Source organism: Manacus candei, unplaced genomic scaffold, assembly GCF_025592945.1.
Source record: "Manacus candei isolate 608988 ecotype Guabito, Panama unplaced genomic scaffold, ASM2559294v1 h1tg000046l, whole genome shotgun sequence".
Taxonomy (NCBI): domain Eukaryota; kingdom Metazoa; phylum Chordata; class Aves; order Passeriformes; family Pipridae; genus Manacus; species Manacus candei.
The window spans coordinates 895,618-917,337 of record NW_026138094.1 but is presented as its reverse complement, the minus strand read 5'-3'; the positions used below and the strand labels follow the sequence as shown (position 1 = coordinate 917,337).

The 21,720-nt window shown below is 46.7% G+C and overlaps 1 protein-coding gene across 6 annotated transcripts in view; it reads right to left on the bottom strand.

The window, feature by feature from the left end:
* MYO9A (myosin IXA) overlaps positions 1-21,720 on the bottom strand; it is a 167,252-nt gene that overhangs the window by 105,867 nt on the left and 39,665 nt on the right. For all 6 annotated transcript variants that reach the window (XM_051796356.1, XM_051796358.1, XM_051796360.1 and 3 more), the window contains exons 3-4: positions 4,154-4,248; positions 198-260 (exon numbers count right to left, since the gene is read on the bottom strand). In XM_051796356.1, coding sequence (XP_051652316.1) covers positions 198-260; positions 4,154-4,248 — 158 coding nt within the window. The remainder of the gene's footprint in view (positions 1-197; positions 261-4,153; positions 4,249-21,720) is intronic.

The window sequence follows — 21,720 nt, the reverse complement described above, 5'->3', positions numbered from 1 at the left end:
AATAATGGAGTTTACTTTCTCCAGGTGGCACATTTCTCCCTAAACAACAAAACATAAACACAGAGACAGAAGATGCATCATTTCTCTGTGCAGCACAGGGTCAGGAGCGTGGAAATCCTGCTCAAGCAGGGGTTTAAAGTATCTGTGCCACAGACAGGAGTCAAACCCATCCCTGTAGGCAAAACAGAGGCACCTACCGCTCGTTGTGCTCCTGGTAGACCAGGCGGGACTTCTCCAGGAGGTATTTTTCCACATAAGCTCTGCAAGGAACAAACAAAACCGTTATCCCTCGACCCAAAACTCGACTGAAACGAAGGCAGCTTCACCAGGGCTGCTGAGCCTCGGTACCCACACAAAGAACTTCCAGCCTTGCTTCACTTAGTTATATAAATTTCTTCCTCGGCAGAACAAGCCCAATATTATGTTTGGCTTTTGAGGTTTTTTTGGTTTGATAAGAAGCCAACACTAACTTGGATCTGAAAAACATGAGCTCAGATGCATCAGCCTCCGGGCAGGGAGAAATGTTGACGGCAAGGAAAGAGCTCAGATCCCTGTTCCAGCCCAGCCCAGCTGCTCACAGCCCAGGAGTCGTGCACACGAGGAATATCTGCCTGCAAAACTCTGCAAGAGGTGACTTAAATCATTGCCATTCCCTCGTCCAGGAGAGCCACTTCCCAACAAAAATTCAAGTTCTAAACTCATGGCTGCAGTCAAACAAAATAAACAATTGGGAAGCTCCTTATTGCAGTTTACATTTTCTCCTGAGAGCCTCCCCAACAAACACGTTCAATTTGCACATTAAACCCTTCGTTCAAGCCTGGTGAGTTAAGCCAAGCCTCCCCAGGTTTTTTTTCTTCCAAACAACCCTAACCAGTAATGACAGGGATTTAGAACCCCAAGCTCTAAGTGGCACTTTGATGATGGAGCTGTGTTTTTCCAGCTACAGATGCCCAGTGACGTGGCACCGACAGTAAGGGCCACGTAGGAGGAACCGGGAAACCCAAGGAGTCTTGGGATGGTTGGACAAGGAGCTGCCTCTACACTCACTGCCCCAGCATAAATGGGGCAGCCAGACCTATTTATTACTCACATCAAAATAATTGGCCCTTCCTTCCACTGAAAAATAAAATAGAAATCATTTGGATGTGCTGCAGAGGTTCTGTGAAAATTCTTAAGGCAACTTTTGGGAAAGGCCACTGGAAGTGGCAGATCCAAATCCCCATGGGATGGCCTTGCTGGACAGGAGGAGTAAGGACACACAGACAGCAGAGCTGTGTTATTCCTCTGGCTGAAAGGTTTATTCCTGTGGGGAAGCTGAGAACAGTTTGTGGATATTCCTCACCAACAGGTAGGGGGGTTTCTTACATCCCCAATTTTTCCTTCCCAAGCCACACCACGAGTTCACTGCAGGGTCAGGGAACAGAGGAATGAGAAACATATTGGAGCATCCCAGATCCCACTGGTGGGATCCCACTGCATAACAGCTCAGACACTGCTGGACAACAGCCTGCCCCACGTCCATCCCCTTAGCATTCATCCCTTCCCCTGTCAGTCATGATAACCCCCCCAAAAATCACTCTCATGCAACAATTTAGGTGGGAAAGGTCTTCTAGAGGTCATCTGGTCCAAACCAGTTTTTAAATAGAGGGAAATCCGTAAATTTTTAAATTTTATTTTAGATTTTCTTTTTAATGGATTTTTCAATCTATTTTTTTTGTAGATGCCCCTCTACTGCTGTTTTGGCCAAATGCTCCTTGCTTAGTGCAAAGGTTGTAATGAATCCATGTCCCAAGAACAACATCCATCCCCTCTTGGGACAGGATGGTAAAAAGGAAAAATCAAATTGTGTCTTAAAAAGTTAAAGTCTCCAAATGTTTTCTTTTTATTTACCATTCTGAACTACATCAGATCGACCTCTAAGAGTAAAAAAAAAGAGTTCTAAGGGGATGATTTTGTGTAAAATACAGAGAACAGAGAATCTCCTGGGTGACAATACTGAAACCTGAGGCTGTTTATATATATGTTTTTATATATATATATTTTTATATATATATTTCATACTCAAATCCCACCATGCCAAACACGCCAGCCCAGGGTGAGTGAAAGCACCGGTTCCCTGCTATTTCTGACCTCTGAAGAGAGGAAAATTCTGATCTGGGGGTGCAAATTAGCCTCATCAGCAAAGCAAATGATGTGCAGAACACAGGGTGATAATTGATTTGGGTTGTGCTTAAAATCTGGGCTAAATTTTTTAAAAATATCTTCTTTCTACGGAAAAAAACCATGGCCTTGTATGCCAGGAAGAGCTGACATTTTTATTTAAACATGTTTTATTTTTACTGGGAGGGCACTGCAAGCTTAGAGCAGAGCACAGTCACATCACCCCGTGCAACCAAAGGCCAAGACAGCCCATTTTTTAAAAAGGAGAGGAAAATTCCCTTATTTTATGAACTAGAATGTATCAACATTACAGGTACCTTTCTGCCAAATATAAATAGAGGCCACAACCACAGCGCTGCCACATTGTGCCAGGATAGAGTTAAGGCATTTGTTGGATTCCTGTTCCCCTGTGCTCCAGGAGGTATTAAAAAATGAGGTTTTAAAAGAACTGTGCAGTAGAATTAAAGAAGAGGGGGGGGAAAAAAAAAGAACATCAGATTTGACGTAGGATGCAAAAGCAGCAGGAAGGGACACGGAGAACCCGAGCTCACTGCAAAATTAATGGCAGCTCTCAGTGTGCTGCTGTTCTGCTGGAAAATAACAAAAAAACTGAACAGCAATTCTCTCAAATACCAACAAAGTCCCAGCAAGAGATCTCTGAGCCAGCTGCAGGAATTACACAGCCCCTGGAATGTTGCTTCTACTCTGCATTTCTCCAACTGCATTAATTAACCTGGACAAAAAGCAGAGTTAACAAAGCCCTGCTCGTTTAGAGCCAGCTCCAGTCCCTTGGTGATGACCTGTGCTATGGGCTAAAGTCAAAGTCAGGTTTAGGGGGTTCCATCCCCTACTATGGGGGGGGACAGCCACAGTTTCTCTGGTCAACCTGGGCCAGGGCCTCCCCACCCTCACAACCAACAATTCCTTCCCACAATCCCATCTAACCCTGCCCTCTGGCAGTGGGAAGCCATTCCCCCTTGGCCTGTCCTTCCAGGCCCTTGTCCCAAGTCCCTCCCCAGTTCTCCTGGAGCCCCTTTAAACACTGGAAGGGGCTCTAAGGTCTCCCTGGAGCTTCTCTTCTCCAGGTGAACACCCCCAGCTCTCCCAGCCTGGCTCCACAGCAGAGGGGCTCCAGCCCTCGGAGCAGCTCCGTGGCCTCCTCTGGACTCGCTCCAGCAGCTCCACGTCCTTCTGCTGCTGGACCCCAGAGCTGGAGGCAGCTCTGCAGGGGGGTCTGACCTGAGTGGGGTAGAGGAGCAGAATCCTCCCTCCCCTCTTGCCCACACTGTGGGACCAGCCCAGGGCATGGGGAGGTTCTGGGCTTCCAGGGTATGTGGAGCTTCCCATCCAGCACCACCCCAAATCCTTCTCCCCAGGGCTGCTCTCACCTGTCAGCTGCTGAAATAACCTGAGGAGAACGACACTGGAGACAAGTGTCTCCTTGCAATGGCCTGGGAGAATAAAAGAGGCCCTCACTGGTCAAGGGCTGGGTTAAAGTTCGAGCCAGAAGCGTGTGGGGATTTAGGCAGTGACAAGAAGAGTTTGGTCCATCACTCCTGTGCCCCCATCACACAGCCAGAGATGAAACCCTCCCCTTGGCTTTCTCCTCCTGAGCTTGAGCCAGGCCAGTCACTCCACCTCTACTGCCCATCTGTGCTCCAGCCCCAACCCATCCCAGCTAAAACATTCCCCTTTCCTGCCTTAACTCTTGTCTGAAGAGGAAAACTTGCCTTTCAGCTTCATTATAAATTTGAGCCCATGACTAAGCAGAGCTCCAATGGCTCAGGACCAGCTCAGGTGTGTTCTCACCTCAGCTCGGATACGCCGCCATCTCCCCAGCAGTGGATTTGGATATGCTCAAACCCAGGTATTTGTCTTTGCCTGGCTCCACTTTGGGAAACACTGGCCAAAAAAGTGAACCTCTTTTCCGTGTACCCCTATTAGAGCTGGTTTGGGGTCGAGCAGATCCAGCACCTCACCCCATTCCACTTACCCTCGCACGGTGCCCGTCTCCTGATAATTCACTTGGATGAACTTCCCAAAGCGACTGGAGTTGTTGTTATGGGCTGTTTTTGCATTTCCAAAAGCCTGTGGAAAGAAGGAGATGCCATCATTATGCTGGGAAAGCCACCACCTTGCCTTATTCCCATGGATCTCACTAACAACTTACTCAGGGGATGTTCCTATCATTTAGAATGAATGGAAAGGAGCTGGGGAAAGTTTGCTGAATGGTTCACAAAATAATCCCACGAGCTCCTGGGGACCATATTCCTTTGCAGTTTTGTATTCATGAAGAGCAGCTAAACACTGGTTAAAAATCAAGCATGGGCTGCACAACAGAGATTTAATATTGGAAGTTATTCCAGGCTGTATTAAAGCTGTGCTTTATTCATGTAAATAAATATAAACCTGCACTGCTCCAACAGGACTCTACATTTTAATGAGCTGGAGGAAGCTGCTTTTTAATTATATATGGAATTAGGGGGAAAAAATGCTTTGAAGGCCACTCAGATGTTAGACAACGTCAGAGACAGCCCCAGCACAACTTGGGCTATTTCAGCATCCCAGACACCCTCGTTTCCATTTGCTGCTCTTGCTTTCCCAAAATCTAAATGCTTTTAAGTCTATTATGCAAAGGTTTTATTTCAACCCTGTGAGGCACCAACTGCACAGAGTCATTCCTTGCCATTTAGGAGAAATCTCTGAACTGAAACTGCTGTTTTCAGTTGTGCCTAAATCACTTTAATAATCATCCGGACCACAGTGACAGGACCTGTCAAGGCACCAGGTCTAATTAATGCTTCATTTATTAAACCAGTTTTCACCCTCACTCACCTCTTCTTCTATGCCAAATTTACTTCAGATAATTATAATTTCAAGATAATTTGCAAGTGTTGCTCATGTATAGACATTTCGTGCTGGGGCTTAACATCAGAGCCCAGCTCCCAGTAGATTTAGCCCCTACTCAGCTATTTATTAGAAAAGATTAAAAGGGCTTTACATCTATAATCTGAAGCTTTCCAAATGACCTTTGCAGATTTAACTCCACAACCAAAAGCAGAATATAAAGGCCAAACGAGACGAGCCCTTGGCGGAAGGGCACCGGACACCTCCGGTCCCTGCAGGATCCAGGGCTCTTCCCAGGCTGGTTCATTCCACAGTCTGCTTGGATTTAATGATTTAAGCACTGAAGGAATAACGAGGTGATTCCCCCCCCCACTCGAATGCAGGGATTTGTTTAAACTCAAGCTGTTGCATATGAATTCGCTTTAGTTGCCTAAAACAAGTTCTGGGATGGCCGAAACCTGCCGAGCGAGCGGATTCTGCCGGAGAGACGATTCCAGAGCTCCGGAGGTGATTCCAGAGCCACAGCTCAGGAACACTGCCCTGCAGAGGATTCACATCTTTTCAGGCTGCCCCCACTGTTTTCCTCCTTGTCCCCCCCCACAAAATCCTCCCCACTCGCCAAGGACTCGCCCTCCCCTCCCCACCCACCAAGGACACCCACAGCCCCACTGAAATTCTCCCTGAAATTCTCCCCCTGCAAAATTCTCTCTGAAAATCCAGGCACCCTCTGCCCCAAACAGGCATTTTGGTACTAAAAGATGGGACCTATTTCAGCTTTCCAAAGGATTTACCTGTTCCCCAGGTACTTCAGCAAGCAGAGACACAGCAAGAAGCTCACAAGCAGAATATGTTGAGACTGAAAACACGCAAGAGCAGTACCTGGTACTTCGATATTAGTTTTAAATGATATTAAATTATGAGCATTTCCCTGCAATAGGATCGTCCCTAATCTAAGACAGCATCTTAAGGCAAGGAGATAAATTTTCTATACACTTAATTAACGTTGCTCACCTAATTAACATTGCTCACTCGAGCCAGCAGCAAGATGAACCTGAACAGCCTAAATAGGAGGCAGCACTATTTTATATCATTTAAGAAATTTTCATCTAATTTAATAAAGAATTTAAGCAAAGAACAACATTAAAAGGATTTTCTAGTTCGACTCCCTGTGTTTGTACCTTAAGTAACCGCTCATGGAGAGAAACAAGGGCTATTTATTAGGATTTCTTTGGGAAGAGCCTTGCCCAGGAATAAATCTTTTTTATTCTGTAGCAAGGAGGAGAAATACAGGAGTGGGGAACAGCAAGATTCCTCTTTTTTTTTAGGAGCTTTTTTCAGGATTAACACACCAGACCACATGATGTTTTATAACCCAAATGCCTACAGAAATCATGGTCCATAATATCCCCCTTTCAGGCCTTTTCCTTCAGACTCCGGGTGACTCCTCGGCCCCAGCATGCTGGGAATGGGCCAACAAGGGGCTGAAGAAAGGCCTGGGGTTTGATTTGAGACAACTTAAGACATTTTTGGTTGGTTTCCTCACTGGGTTTCCTCAGCAGGACTGTTGGGCTATAAAAAAAGGGCTGTTAATTCAGTTTATCCATGTCTAATCTCCATAGACCCGACCAGGACACCACGTTCCTCTGCAGGGGGGCAGAATGGAATAGTTCAGCCTCCAAAAAGTTCTAAATGAGTTAAAGCTTGTCTCAAACAAATTCCCTTCTGTTCATACTATTGCCCTTTCCTGAGTCATTGATTCGAAGCTGCTGAGCAGCCCAACGGACACAACTCCGTGACAGCATTCCAGGGATTCTTGGGGAGACCGAAGCTTTTCCTGGCCAGGGCTCAACATTGCACGGGAAACAAAACTCAATACGTTCCTCTGTGGGAGCCCAGCATCCCTCTGGATGCAGTGCTGGGATCCAACAGCTTGGAGAAGGCAGAGGTGCACCAGCTCCATTCCTACAGCACGAAGAGATGCTTGTCATGGATGGCAGGGAAAAAACGAATTAACAGTTTCCTGGTTAAATGTTCCAAGTTTCTCCTTGGATCTCCAGGATCCCAGAGGCTCCTGGTCTCTTCATTCTGCACTGAATATTGATGCAATCTGGATTAACAGCAGCCCACAGCCAGAATAAGGATTATTTTAATGGCTTCCTGAAATAAGGTTATTTTCCAAACCTCTGCATCCAGGAAAACACCACGGTGACTTTTTCTTGCATGGCAATAAGATCATAGATTCCCAGGATCACTGAGGTTGGAAAAGACCTCCAAGACCATGCAGTCCACCCTGAAACACAAACACCTGGATGATAAAGATCATTTTCCCTCGTTTTCATTCCACCTGCAGCCAAGCTCCCAGCACTCTCCTTGCCCCGTTCTATTGCTTTTTAACAGAAATACACTGAATTATGGCCAGGACACAAACTGCACGTAGACTCCTTGAGTCAGAGCCTCAGTAAATCCCTTGAAATTATTGCTCCTGCCCCGGGAAGTGCTTTTAAATCTTCAGCTCAGTGCCTGGTAAATCTTCCCAGTCCAAACTGCTCTGGTAAAACAACACCAGTTTGACGCATCTCCCAACTTTCTGTTCCCATGAGGAGCCCCCTCTCTCCAGCAGAGACCACGACGCCTAAAGAAGCACCAAATCAGAAAAGTCCGAGTGACAACTCAAATTCCTGCAAAGGCAAAGAGCTCTGATGGGAATCCTTCAGGCCGTGGTTCGACAGGGCCCAATGGCAGCGCTGAAAATGGAATTTAGAGCAATCAAACAGGAGCCCAAGCGCCGACACCTCGGTGTGGAGCTCTCTCGGCTGTGGCTCCGTGTCCCACGCTGGCCCAGGGACCCAGCGCTGCTTTTGTGGGCAAAAGCACAAACCACAAATTATTTATAGTGTTTGTGTGCGACGCCTGAGCAGAGCCCTCCCCCTCGACAAGTGACCAGAGCCCTGAAACTGCCACATGCTGACCTTTCAAACCCTCTCAGCATTTCTGTCGCAGGGTTATTTTCTCCCCCACCCACTGCAGCACAATTGCAGAGCAAACAGCAATTTTCCATCTCACGGAATCGCAGAACCACAGCACAGTTTGAGCTGGAAGGGACCTTAAAGCTCAACCAGTTCCCCCCTTGCTGTGGGCAGAGACACCTTCCACTAGCCCAGGTTGCTCCAAGCCCCGTCCAGCCTGCCCTTGGACACTTGCAGGGATGGGGCAGCCACAGCTTCTCTGGACAACCTGGGCCAGGGCCTCACCACCCTCACACCCAACAGTTCCTCCACAATATCCCATCTAACCCTGAAACTGTCCTGTCACTGGAAAACACTTGCACTGACCCTACCTGGGATGAAAACAGACTATCCAAGGGCAGCATATCCACCCTCTGCAGAATCAAGTCACCATCACAGAATCATGGAATATCCTGAGCTGGAAGAGACTCACAAGGCTCGAGTCCAGCTCCTGGCCCTGCACAGACACCTCAACAATCCCACCCTGTGCCTGAGAATGTTGTCCAAACACTCCTTGAGCTCTGGCAGCCTTGAGGCCGTGCCCACTGCTCTGGGGAGCCTGTTCAGTGCCAACCACCCTCTGGGGGAAGCACCTTTTCCTGAGATCCACCCCAAACGCCCTGACACAGCTCCAGCCGCTCCCTCGGGTCCTGTCACTGCTCACACAGAGCTCAGTGCCTGACACAATTAACCAACAATTTTTTGCAGCAATTAGGCTTCAAATTAAGGCTCAGTTATGAGTTTGTCTTTGTGCATGTAGAGTTCCCACTCCCAATACAAATATGGAAGAGAAAGACTTTTCATGGGAGAGCAGCACTTGGAGAAAGTTTAGGGGCCAGTTTAGTTGACTACAAGAAGTGCCAGTGTAATGGAAATCTCCAGAGCAAAATTCCGGGGTGAGATACCCGAGATAAAGTTTTACAAATGTCACTACAACACCCCCCTGTTTGGGAGATTTAAAGCTCTGCTCTATCAACTATGTAAGAACCAGGATTTGGTGTCTGCATTCCTGGCAAACGCTTCAGTGTTGGCAGAATATTCCCCTTTTTCCCATATTTAAGCACAGGATCAAACCATTGCAGCTTCTTCCTTTTAAGTGTTGCTTAAAAAAAAGGAATTGCCACAAAACCACAATTCAAGAAAATAAAACCCCAAAACCAAGCCAAGGCCTCCGACCTAAGTCCTCTTCCCGAACAGGGACAGTTTTCCTACGTAAGTGCCGTGATGGGAAGGAAAGCCCGGCTGAGCTGGCAGATGGTCATCGGCAAACGCCGGCACGGATGGATCCTGGAGGCAGGGGCTGCCAAATCCGTCAGGTCTGGCTGACATTCCTGCTCCTCTGCTCATTGTTAATGTTTTTGTGCACGGGGTGGATGGCCCTGGGAAGAGCAGCCAAACGCTCGTGTTTTCCAGCGAACTCGCACACAGCGGTCGGGTGGAAAAAATCTTCATCCTGGCTTGGGCTTGGGATTTAGAGGAGTATCCCAGGATGAAGGTGGGAAGCTCAGTGTTACTGCAGTGACCACTCCACCTCCCAACAGTTACAGTCTGCAGCCAAAGAACAAACTTTGCTCCATCAGGCACAGACAGCAAGTGTCCAACAGGTCACGGGATGGAGCAAAATCTCCTTAGTTGGTGCTTCAAGGGATTTTTTTGTATGACAGAGATACAATCCCAGAGCAATCAAATGGCTTGGAAACAAGTCATGGCTTAAGCAGGAGAATCTCCACTCCCCCAGTAGGCAATACAAGTACCACAAACAAGCACTGCAGCAGGAACAAAGCACCAACAGATCAAAACCCATTAATAGATACATTTCAAGAGATGGCCAAACAGGTTATAACCTACATCATGTTAGACTGTGTATTACTACAGCAAGTCATGCCATGAGTTCCTCACCTTCCATAATGTCCTTATGCAGAGCTGGATCCAGCAGAGAGTCACTCAAACTTCACTGCAATTGCTTGAAATGACCCCGATGCTCTGAGGGCTGGAGCCCCTCCGCTCTGGAGAGGGGGGTGGGAGAGCTGGGAGAGCTCAGCTGGAGAAGAGAAGGCTCCAGGGAGACCTGAGAGCCCCTTCCAGTGCCTAAGGGGGCTCCAAGAGAGCTGGAGAGGGACTTGGGAGAAGGGCCTGGAGGGACAGGTCGAGGGGGAATGGCTTCCCACTGCCAGAAGGCAGGGTTAGATGGGATGTTGGGAAGAAATTCTTCCCGGTAAGGGTGGTGAGGCCCTGGCACAGGTTGTCCAGAGAAGCTGTGGCTGCCCCGTCCCTGCAAGTGTCCAAGGCCAGGCTGGACAGGGTTTGGAGCAAACTGGGCTAGTGGAAGGTGTCCCTGCCCTTGGCAGAGGGTGGAACTTGAATGAGCTCTAAGGTCTCTTCCAACCAAAGCAGTCTGGAATTCCATGATAATACATTCTTTGAGAGATGACAACATCTGCAGCACCACATTTGCCTTTTTTTCCTCCTCACAGTCTCCAAAGCTGTTGACCACTCGTGTCTCACCTGCCCTGAAGCCCCTGGTAAAGAAAACGACTTTTCCATTTCCAAAACCAGACAAACATCCACATGTTTCAGTGCTCTGCAGAACATGGGAGTAAATTCCTGTCTTCAGAGCATCTCCCTGTGATTTTAGCTCATCCAGCACGGAAGCTGTACAGAGTCACTCCTCAACCAGGGCTTCACATGTTCCCCAGGGGAGCACGGACTGGGGGCTTTTTGGCCAGGAGCACGTTGCCTTGGGAACACTGATGTTCCCAATGACACAACACACCAATCAGCACTACTGTTAAGGACATAACTTCCTTACACAAAAGCATCCCTGCAGGAAGTGACATTCTCTTAGGACAACAAGCTCTTATCGCCGCTGTTGCTCCCTGACAGCTCTCGTGGCACTCGGAGGCTCCTGCTGGAGCTGTGACTCCCTCGTTTTAGAGCTGGTGATGACAGGTTGGTATCACTTGAGCTGCAGCTCTTGCTGCCACACTGCTGCTTCAGGGGGTGGAGCTGTGGACCCTCAGCCTGAGGGCAGATGGGAAACAACCCAGAATCCCAGAACATTCTGAGTTGGAAGGGACCCACAAGGATCATCGAGTCCGGCTCATAGTGAACGGCCCATACAGGGATCAAACCCTCAACCTGGGTGTTATCAGCACCACACTCTGACCAACTGAGCCCCCATCAAAGCCTGGGGAGCTCTTGTGGAAGAGGAGCATCTCCAACACAACATCACCTCAGCTGAACCAGGAGGCCCTGCCCAGATAGAAGTGAAACATCGCTCGTTGGTAAGAGACTCCCTCGACAGGCATCTTCACCAGCGTCCACCCCCTTCTCACCAACCATCACCCTCTAATCCAGGGAGAGGGATCTGGGCTTGGCCACTCTCCAGCCCCCAGAGAAGGCCTCTCAAGGTCCATTCAAAACTGTAGGGTTTTTTTCCTTTTTTTTTTTTTTAATATAATGATTCGACGTGGGGCCATAAATGTTTGGAAAAGAAGTTTCAACTTCCTACTGCATTCTTGGATAGCCCAAAAAATGCTCATTAAAAAAAAAAAAAAAAAAAAGAAAGAAGCATTCACTGCTTGCTCTGGTCTTGATCCAAGTTTTCCTGCAGTTTGTCACCAAAACTAATGCCACAAACCGAAAGGCAGGAGAAAGTGTCCCTCCTGTAACGCCTCCCCATCTGGAACCTCTTAGCAGAGGCTCGGAGCCCTGATGTATATTTGACACACAGAGTTTTTCCTGCTTTTCCCAGGAGAAATATGTGTAATGAAGAAAAACAAAAACACGTTAGCAGCAACCAAAACATACCACTGAAACCCGAGCCCCGCCTTGGCTCCTACCCTGCTCTCCTTCCTCTCAGACCTCAGCCACTTTCTGCTGCTTACGGCCAAAAAACAACACCCAGCCGCCCTCCCCTCCAAAAAATAAAACCCAATAAAATCGGAGCTCTGCCCCTAAATCAACACAATCAGACCCACGTTTGTTTTCTGCCACGTAAAATATGGCACGAAGGAGGACGAGGTTAAACGGGAATACACACGTCTCCAGCCCTTCCCTGCTTTTCTGGGGGATTATATAAATAATCTGCAACCCTTCTTGACGCAATTCCAGAATTTCAAGCGCTATTGAGCAGCAGCATCAAGTTTCTGTGCCTCAGCCACAGTTCAGAGGACTCACTCACACCGCGGCAGCGCTGCCGGGCTCATGTTTTCCAGCAGCGCAACATTACAGTAGCCGTAGGCAGCTTCGGATGTCCAAAGGATCCCTAAAAACACCTTTTCCCCCTATTTGCACGCTTAAAAATGCTTATTAGGAAGTATTGGGATCACAGAATCCCAGGATCATTGAGGTGGGAAAAATGCTCCAAGGTCACCGAGTCCACCCTGTGCCCAATCCCCCCCTTGTCCCCCAGCCCAGAGCACTCAGTGCCACGTCCAGTCATTCCTTGGACACCTCCAGGGGTGGGGACTTCACCACCTCCCTGGGCAGCCCCTTCCAGTGCCTGACAGCCCTTCCCATGAAGAAATTCCTCCTGATGTCCAACCTGAACCTCCCCTGGCACAGCCTGAGGCCGTTTCCTCTCATCCCCTGTTCCCTGGGAGCAGAGCCCAACCCTCTCCCCCGGTTCCCTCTCCTCTCAGGGAGTTGCAGAGATTGAGAAGGTCCCCCCTGAGCCTCCTTTTCTCCAGGTTGGGCCCCCCCAGCTCCCTCAGCTGCTCCTCACACGACTGACTTTCCACAACACCTGCAGGAGACAGACCAATGTGGAGCACTGAAAAAAATATTATCTTATTGGATCATAATAAATCTCATTGAAAAAACTTAATTCTCTTATCAGGGCCCAGAATATTTGATAAGTGCCAGGAAAAAGAACAGCTGACACTGGTTATTTTTAGGGAGCAAAAAGTCTCAAAAATCAACATTTTCCTATCAGGTATTTCTCTTAGGAGAGGATGCAAGTGATTAAAGTCTATTTTCAGTAAAAGAGGACAATCCCACAGGTCCCACCTGTCACCTTCCCAGAGGGATTCAGTGTGGGTTTCCTTGGGGTCATGATGGAGACTAAACTCTAAACTGGCACAGGTTACTCAGCTGGGGGTAAATCTGACACCAGAGAAAGGAGCAGCTGCAGCAGGAACAGCCGATGCCCTGCGGCACGAGATGGGCACAGCCCTGGAATTCCGCCTGTCAGGAGAGAGGGCTCCAGGCAGGGAAGGAGCTTTCACTTCCAGGGCCACCCTGCCAAAACCACCTCTTTAGCTTTGTGTAATGTTCTTCTCTACTGCCAAGGCCGGGATTTCTGAGAACAGCTTTGGGTTCCTAAAGGCAAGAAAATCCAGCAGAGAAAGAAAGCCCTGAATTAATGAAATGAAGGGAAACGTGGGGAGATTTTATATTCCAAGTTTCCAGGCCGCAGAAAACACTGTCAAAGCCAACACAGGGATTTTTCTGTCATCCACCTTTTCCCAGGCTGGCTTTGTAAAACGCCAAGTGGTTGCGATGGTGTGTTGGGAACATCTTCTCCAGCTTTTTGGAAAGGGCAGGAGTCCAACCAAGCCATCTGTTGGTGTGCCAGCACGGACGTGTTTGCATTCCAAGGATGCAGAGCCCTCGCTGCTCCTTCTCCCTGCATGAAGATGAGCAGCAGCTCTTCATCATCCACCTTGGTCAAGCAAGAGAGATCATGAAGTGGGGACTGGAAAGCCCCTTGGTTCAATCCCAGGGGTTTCCATGCAGATATTAAGAAATGCAGTTTGAAGTTGTATCTTCCATTAAGGTGCAGGATTTTTTAACAACACTTCAAGTGTTAATTTGTGCAGTCACTATATACATCCCATACCTCTGCAAGGCTTCAAGGAGCAAAGGGCCTGCTCAAACCCCTCCACTTGGCATTGACTGACCCCAAATGGAGCAAAGCAGAGGAAGGAATGCAGGCCCAATTTTTAGAGCAGGATCTGAGCTCCACTCCACCTCCTCCTGGGATCTCCCCCCACCAGCTGCAATATGTCTTCCAAATTTCACGGCACTGACCCTGAGGTGCTCCCAGATGTGAGGAGAGCAGGGAAGGGAAGCAGAAGGAAGATTCTGTGTCACTGAGAACACCTAAGAACAAATTAACCCTCCAAAGGCATTTAACAGCATTTAACTTTGCCACCCTTTTAGTCTTGGTGCACAATATTTCGGGGGAACACCAGCGTTTCAAACCTTGCTGCTCTCCCAAAGAACACAGGACAATGTATGTGCAGCAACACAGTTCAAGTGCAAGATACTCCACAGAAGGGGTGTGATGGAGGGAGAGCTGGGAGCTGCTCCCAGCTGGCAGGTACCGCTCCACTGGCTGCACTGGGAGCTGTGCAGGAGTTTCTGCTGTGACACTCGGCACAGTGACAGGGGAGAAATGCAGCAGATCCACTTGGAAAATTCCCAGGGGCATTGCCTGCCTGAGCAAAGGCAAACCAGGCTTCGTTATCCAATTAATTTCAAAGCTTTGTGAGAGTACAGGCTCCTTAAATTCCCTCTCCTCTGTTTCCCTGAAACGGTGCTTTCCACTCCACAGATATTCACAGAATCACATCTAGTATGTTATACCAGCTTTTCTGTTCCCTCATCCCCACCCAGCCTGATCACCCTCTACCCTGATCACACTCAGCCAACATGTTCCCTCTCCATCATGGAGTAATTAAACAAAGGGTTTACAACTCCCCTTGTAGAAACCCGAAAGCTTCACAACAGTAAAATCCAGACCAGCATTTCTTCATTCAGCCTTTGAACAATCACCACAGCCTGTTTAAGCCTTTTGGTAACTCTTCTGTAACTAAATATACAGCACATAAAACTATAATCACAAGCTGTTGTCGATATCAAAGGAGCTGCGATGGGACACAGAGGGAGGTGGGAAATTTTGTAGCCAAATGTAACAGTATCTTTAACCAGCCCAACCGGAATAGCTGGAAAACCCAGCCAGGATTTGAGTACAACTCCTCTGCCAGGCTGAGACAAACTCAAGGACAAATTCACAGCGTGTTTTCTGAATTTAGGAAGAGATTCATCAGTTGAACCCAACGGGAGAAAAGGATCTTTAAGCAGAGGAGCCCAGGGACGTGAAAAGGAAGGGGAAAAACAAGCACTCCCTGTGCTGAGCAGTGATACATAATTTATAGCTGAAATAAAACCACATTCCCAGCTATTATTGGGAAGCGAGCGGTGACCTGACACACAGCAGCACATCAGAATGAAGAGGGGGTCAGCACTAATGACACTTGGTTTGTAGAAATGAACTGAGAACCAGCAATTATTTGCAAGGAAAGGAGCTGTTGGTGCTCCGGCGCTTGCTCTGGGATGGAGGATGGAACACTGGAGCAGCCCTGCCTGCAGGACCGAGGGCAGAACCACGCCCAAAGGCACAACTCCAGCTCTCCAGTCATGACAAACATCAGCCTTGACTGACACAGAGCTTCCTGAGGGTCCATGAGACTGCACAACGACTGAGCCAACAGGGAATTTTTGTGTTCTCGATAAAGAGCAACAGACAAATTCACATCCAAACCCACAGCTTTGATGCCTTGGATCTCCCTTCAGGAGGCAGAGCTACAGAGATCATGGTTTCCATGATTTCAATCCAACTCATCGAGCATGTGTGTGTGGAGGAATCAGACTGGGAGGTGTCTGAGATCCAGATCTCACTTTCTCCATTAACCACTTCCAAAGCCTTTATTCCACACATGGAGCTATAAAGTCCCTGCTGTCAGACAACAATCTCATCATACACCATCCAAACCTGAGAACACCAAGGACACCATCGCTCCAGTGGTCATTGTAGAGTCTAAATATCTCCACAAATATCATCTGGAGGGATTTGGAAAGATTTTATGGGGATAGGGCTGAAAGATCCCTCCCTTAAACAATAAAGTACCCATCACCCTGAAAGTGGGGTTGAAGGAAGGGGCCCAGACACTCTGGTTGCCTTTGGGATGATGTGAATTTATTATTTAAACCTCCTTATGATTCTGTTTCCTTTTTGCACTACAAAACCCAGGCAGGATGTAGCAGGAATTGTTGGAGTGCATCTGTTTATCCCAGTGGGAAAGATGGGGATGTTGCTCCTGCTGGCTCACTCACAGCAGCTTTATAACCCCCCCCCCCCAAAAAACCCCATCAGTGGGAGCTAAGGAGAGGTTTGTTTGCCTCTTTAAAGCAAAGGTATTAAATGTATTTCTTCACTGGCCCTAATGAGCAAGTGAAACACTCCATTCAAAAATGAAACTCGTGTGCAAACAGCATTTCTCCTCCAGACGGCTCTGCCTGCAGCTCAGGAGGGTGGCAAAGGAAACCCAACCACTGACAAAAAGGAAACCACAGAAAGAAACCTTTCTTTCTCTTGCTGAGCCTCATCCTCTTGTTTATAACTCCCGAGGAAAACAGCAGCACGATTGTCCTACCTCGTGCTGGCCAGATTTCAGCAGGAAGGCTTCGGTCACCCGGCTCCGGCATCCAATTCCCGAGGCCTTACCCCGCTCATCTCTCCTTTTCACTGCTCCTGCTCCCCTTGGATGACATCCAGGACCAGGGAAGCTACTGAAAACTCACCAGGCTAAAGTTACTGTAAGAATTAAAACCCAGGTGGGAATTGAAAGAAGGAAGGGGAAAAAAAAATCCCACAATATCGGGGACTGTACAAAAAAAGAGGGGGAAAACAGGAGGGAATTGGTGCTGATGGGCCCCAAAATCAAAGTTTGACAACAAGTGACCAATATCACTTTAAGAGGTTCCCACCTATACTCTGCTGCTCCCTGGGATGCAGCACAAATACATGGGGGATCCTATTCCCAACAGGATCAAGATCCTGAGCCAGCCTAAAAACATATTACTGCATTTGCAATTCTTCCAGTGCCACTTCAGAAAACAAACACATCAAAGATAACTCAGGTGACAGGTAGAAAGAGGTGGGGAAATATCCCCATGGAATTATCCACACAGTTAGGTCCTGACTCACAGAATTTCACCTTTCTCATCCTCTTTACCCCAGTCCTGGCACTGCCCCAGCAAGATGCACAAAATTAAACCGAGCTGATTCGATGGCAAGGAAGAAAATAGGAGCAAAAAATAAACCAGCACAACTTCTCCTGAAGACTCTCCGAGCAGTGGAAGTGCCCTGCCCCAATGGCATCCTGGGCCGGAGGAATTGGGCTCCTAAGAAATTCAAGTGTGGATCTGGCAATCGGGGGATGAAGTAAAATCAACTGTGGGTTGAGTCAAGTCAAACAAATGGGAATCCTCCCAAGCCGACCCATTCCTTGGTTCCATGAAACACAGTGTCTTCTTTCAAAGCATAAACTTAATAAATCTTCAAAGCAAGAACTCGAACCTATTCTACTTTTTACTTAACAGTAAGTCCAAACCTATTTTTCTTTTTGAATTTCCAGTTGAAAGCTCGAACCTTAATTAAACTCTTTGGGAAAATTAGTGGTGAAGATCTTACGACGTGATAACTGTAAAGCAATTTAAAAATTACAACCATTAAATCAAAATACAAACTTTGGGCTCCTTCAATATTTGCTTTTGTGCCTTAAGCCAGGAGGTGAGACGTCCTAGTTATTCCAGAAGCTCCTCCCAGCTCCATTTCTCCCGCCGAACAGACGCAACTGATACATAAAAGCAGAAATATTTTGCTTACTCGTAATTGTGTCTTAATGAAGCTTTCACAGCACCAAAACCCCACTGAGGGCAGACCATCTAATGGCCCACGAGGGTTTTGCAGCCTAAATGGAAAGCAAAAAGCCTGAGTGTTCCTGGAGGTCCCGCTGCCGGGGCTCACAGACGTCTTTAAAAGCCCCGTGATCAATAAAGTGCAATTAAAAAACTTAGTCAAGGGGGGGCTGCTAATGTGGGGGTGATTAGGCAGGCGCTGAGCCACGCTAGGCTGAGCTTTAAAATCAGCCCCAGTGACAACCTTATTCAGATTTAGAGGTGCAGATATAAAGAGGATAAGGTATTTTTATGTAATATTTCTATATCTTGCATATATATTGCTTTGGTGTTTGTATATCTCATATGTTACACAGCGAGGTTTTTAATTAACCTGGTTCCTATTTATATTACTTACTTATTTGCTTTCAATATATCCAGTAGCTGGCAGTTTAGGAAACACATGTTTGCTGTAGGATAACAGACACAGATATTCCTGTATCCTTGATCCTCGAGGAAGCACGGCCAGTCCCACTGAACCAAGGCTGTTCCCATCCCCCCTGTGCCTCACTGCTCTGCTGAGAGGATGCACCAAAATTCAGAGTAACCCCAACTCATGTTCTTTATCACTGCAGGAGGAATGTGTCACTCAGCCCTGGCTCAGCCATAATTGCCTTGTCCAGCAGACAATGCACCAACTCACCCATCCAAGGGAGCGTCCACTCTGTCCACAACCCGATAAATCCAATTATTAACCCCAGCAGAAACCCAGGCTAACACCAACATGTTGGGGGTTTTTTTAAAAGCATGTTTTCTCTCAGCTTCACTGAAATTATTTGGCTTTCCTGGAGCAGATGAAAACCAGATGTTGGAGAGAGGGAAGGGCCGCACGAGCCAGGAAGAAAAACCCGGGACATCACCAGGCAGGTCGCACCCGTTCATTACCCACGTAATTCCCTCCTGCAGGACGGTATTTAGGCTGCATCTCTGTTATTACAAATATTCCAACTGGGATGTAATTCCAGAAGGCTCCGTTGTGTCCCCCACAGCCCAAAGCAGCACGCGAGGCCGAAGGCGCCGGCACCGTTTCCTTGTGCTGTGTAAGCACTTTGGGAAGCTCCGCTCCCATCTCCTGGTGTTAATGCCAAGATTACGCTCTGTAATCCCCCCTGGAGCAGCCCAAGCCCAGGATTAATCCAGGCTTAACAGCTCCTGGATGACCACTTGTTAGGCTGAGAACATGCAAGAAGCAAAGGGCTTTGTGCCCACGGACATGAGGCAGTTTGGGAAATGCCACTGCAGAAAGGAAGGTGGATCCTCGTCCGCACAAGCGGAGCAGCAGGATTTGGGTTATCCGTCATTTTAAGCAGCCACACGATGCAAAAATGGGGAGTAAAAGTAAATTCTGGGGGAATTTAGACCGGACTGGCCATTTGCATGGGGAACTGGAATGGCAGGTGAGCACCACAGGGAACTCTTACACAGATTCCACAGGTCACAAAGGACTCGGAAGGTCTGTGCTCTCCCCACAGTTTTTTTCCCATTATTTCCCCATTTAATGCTAATCCAACACTTGTCCAATAGAACATTCAGATTTAAAGCAAACATCCAGTGGCAGTCAAGAGGATGCAGGAGCAGCTCCTTCCATGCTTCCATCAGCAGGAAAAAAAGGAAGGAAAAGGGGGGAAACGAGCCTTGTGCTGTATTTGCTCCACAAATATCCCTGCCCAGCAACACATCCCCTGCCAGCACCGCTGGGAATTCCAGATCATCCTCGTCCCAGCACTGAGCAGCTGCTGTTCCAAGGTATTCACCAGAATTCCTTTAAAACTGAATGAATCAATGAAATAAATATAAATGTCACCTCCCAGTGACGTGCCCAAACACTGGAGCAGCATCTCCAGTTATCCGACATACAATTAACACACCTCACCCTTCATTAACACATGCACTAATTAACATATTACACAAATTCCCAGTGCTAAATACTCCCCCAAATAACTGAGGTGCCCATCCCAGCTGTGCTTTTCCAGAGCACAAAGGGTTTACGTGGGTTAGAGCTTGACAATGAAGTTACAATAGAGCTTTTTACTTGATTAATTATTTGGGGGATTCTACACAACACCTGAAATGCAGATTTTTTGGTATTATTATTATTGCTACGATTGCTATTATAATATATATTATTAATTTATATATAATTTTGAACTTCTATAACACCAGCAATGCAGATTTTTCTGTATGTATGTGAATATAGATGTATGACTAATACATAAATTATTATAGCACATATTAATACATATTAATTTGGATTTTTATGTGCCACCAGCAATGCAGATTCTTCTGGGTGTATATAGTATTATATTACTATTACACTATATATATTAATTTAGCAAATATTATTATATATCTGTTATTTTGGACTTCTATATAACACCTGCAATACACACTTGTTTGGGCATGAGTATATAATTACATTAATATTGCATTATATATATTATTATAGGAGATATTATTATTTTATGTATGACTTTGGACTTTCATGTGACACTTGCAATGCAGATTAGTGTGTGTATATATATAAATTTACATTACAAATATATTATTATATTACATATATTTGGACTTTTATGTGACACCTGCAATGTAGATTTGTGTGTGTATTCATAGGATTAATAACATATTACATACATTATTATTATTATTATTATTATAGCAGATATTAAGATTTATTATTATTATAGGAGACATTTTTATTATTATGTATTTATTATTTCTTACTTTTATGCGACACCTGCAATGCAGATTTGTGTGTGCATTCATAGAATTAATATTATATTACATATATTATTAGAGCAGATATTGACATCATCATCATTATTATTATCATTATTATTGGAGACATTATACACATTTATTATTATATCTGGCACCTGGCAATGCAGATTTGTGTGTGTATTCAAAGAATTACCATCATCATCATTATTACAATATATTAATATTACAGAGTAGTTATTATTATTGTTTATTATGACTATTTAAAACTTATATGACACTTGCAATGTATATTTGTGTGTGTGTTATTGCTGTTATTATTGGATATATTATTAATATTGTTGTTATGTTGTTATTGTTGTTATTATTATTGTTATTATTATTATTATTATTATTATATAATTTAGGACTTGGTTCTGCCCCCTGCAATGCCCATTTCTGTGTGTTCTTTTGTATGAAATGTCCCCAAACTCACCAAACTCCACCCCAGGTCTTCCTCCAGCTGCTCTTTGGAGGACTTCAACTGAATTCCTCATCCTTCTCCCTGGAATATGCATCCTGGTGCCATTCCCGGTGCCCTCCCAGTGCCCTCCCAGTGCCCACAGAGAGCAGAGGGAAGCAGAGAGGCTTTTCCAGGCTGACTGTCCACATCCATCCCCTCCCAGTTAACAGCTCCAGCAGTGAGATGGCACAGAGGGAACTGATGGATTGGGAATGTGACAGCCAAGAGTGCCGGAACACCAACCAACCCCGGGGTTGGGCCTGGCACCGCGCCGGGATTGGATCACCGCGAATCCCGGCCCCAGGAAAGCTCAGCGTGAATTCCCTGACTAAGGTAAAAAAGCCTGGCTCAAATTTATGGACTGCTGGCAAAGTTACCTCTGTCCCAGAGGCCTCCAAATACCGGGAACACTCTGGCCCAGAAAGGCCGAGTTCAGCCTAATAACTCACACGCATTCCTCGAGCATCGTCGGCCCCCGGCCGGAGCCCGGGACACAAACTCCAACACTTCCAACTCCACGCTCTGCAGAGCCTTAAACTAAACCATAGAAGAGTATTCCCAACGTTTGCAAAGTTCCCTTCGGATGAAGAAGTGGATACAAGCCTTGTGGGGATGGTTGTTTTAAGGAGACAACCCCAAATCTCTGGTTCAGCACAGCCCCCTCCACAAAAAAATTATGGAATTTTCTACTCTTAAGGACAATCCCCTTAATCAAAGGATAATTCAACTTCCCAGGAATATCTG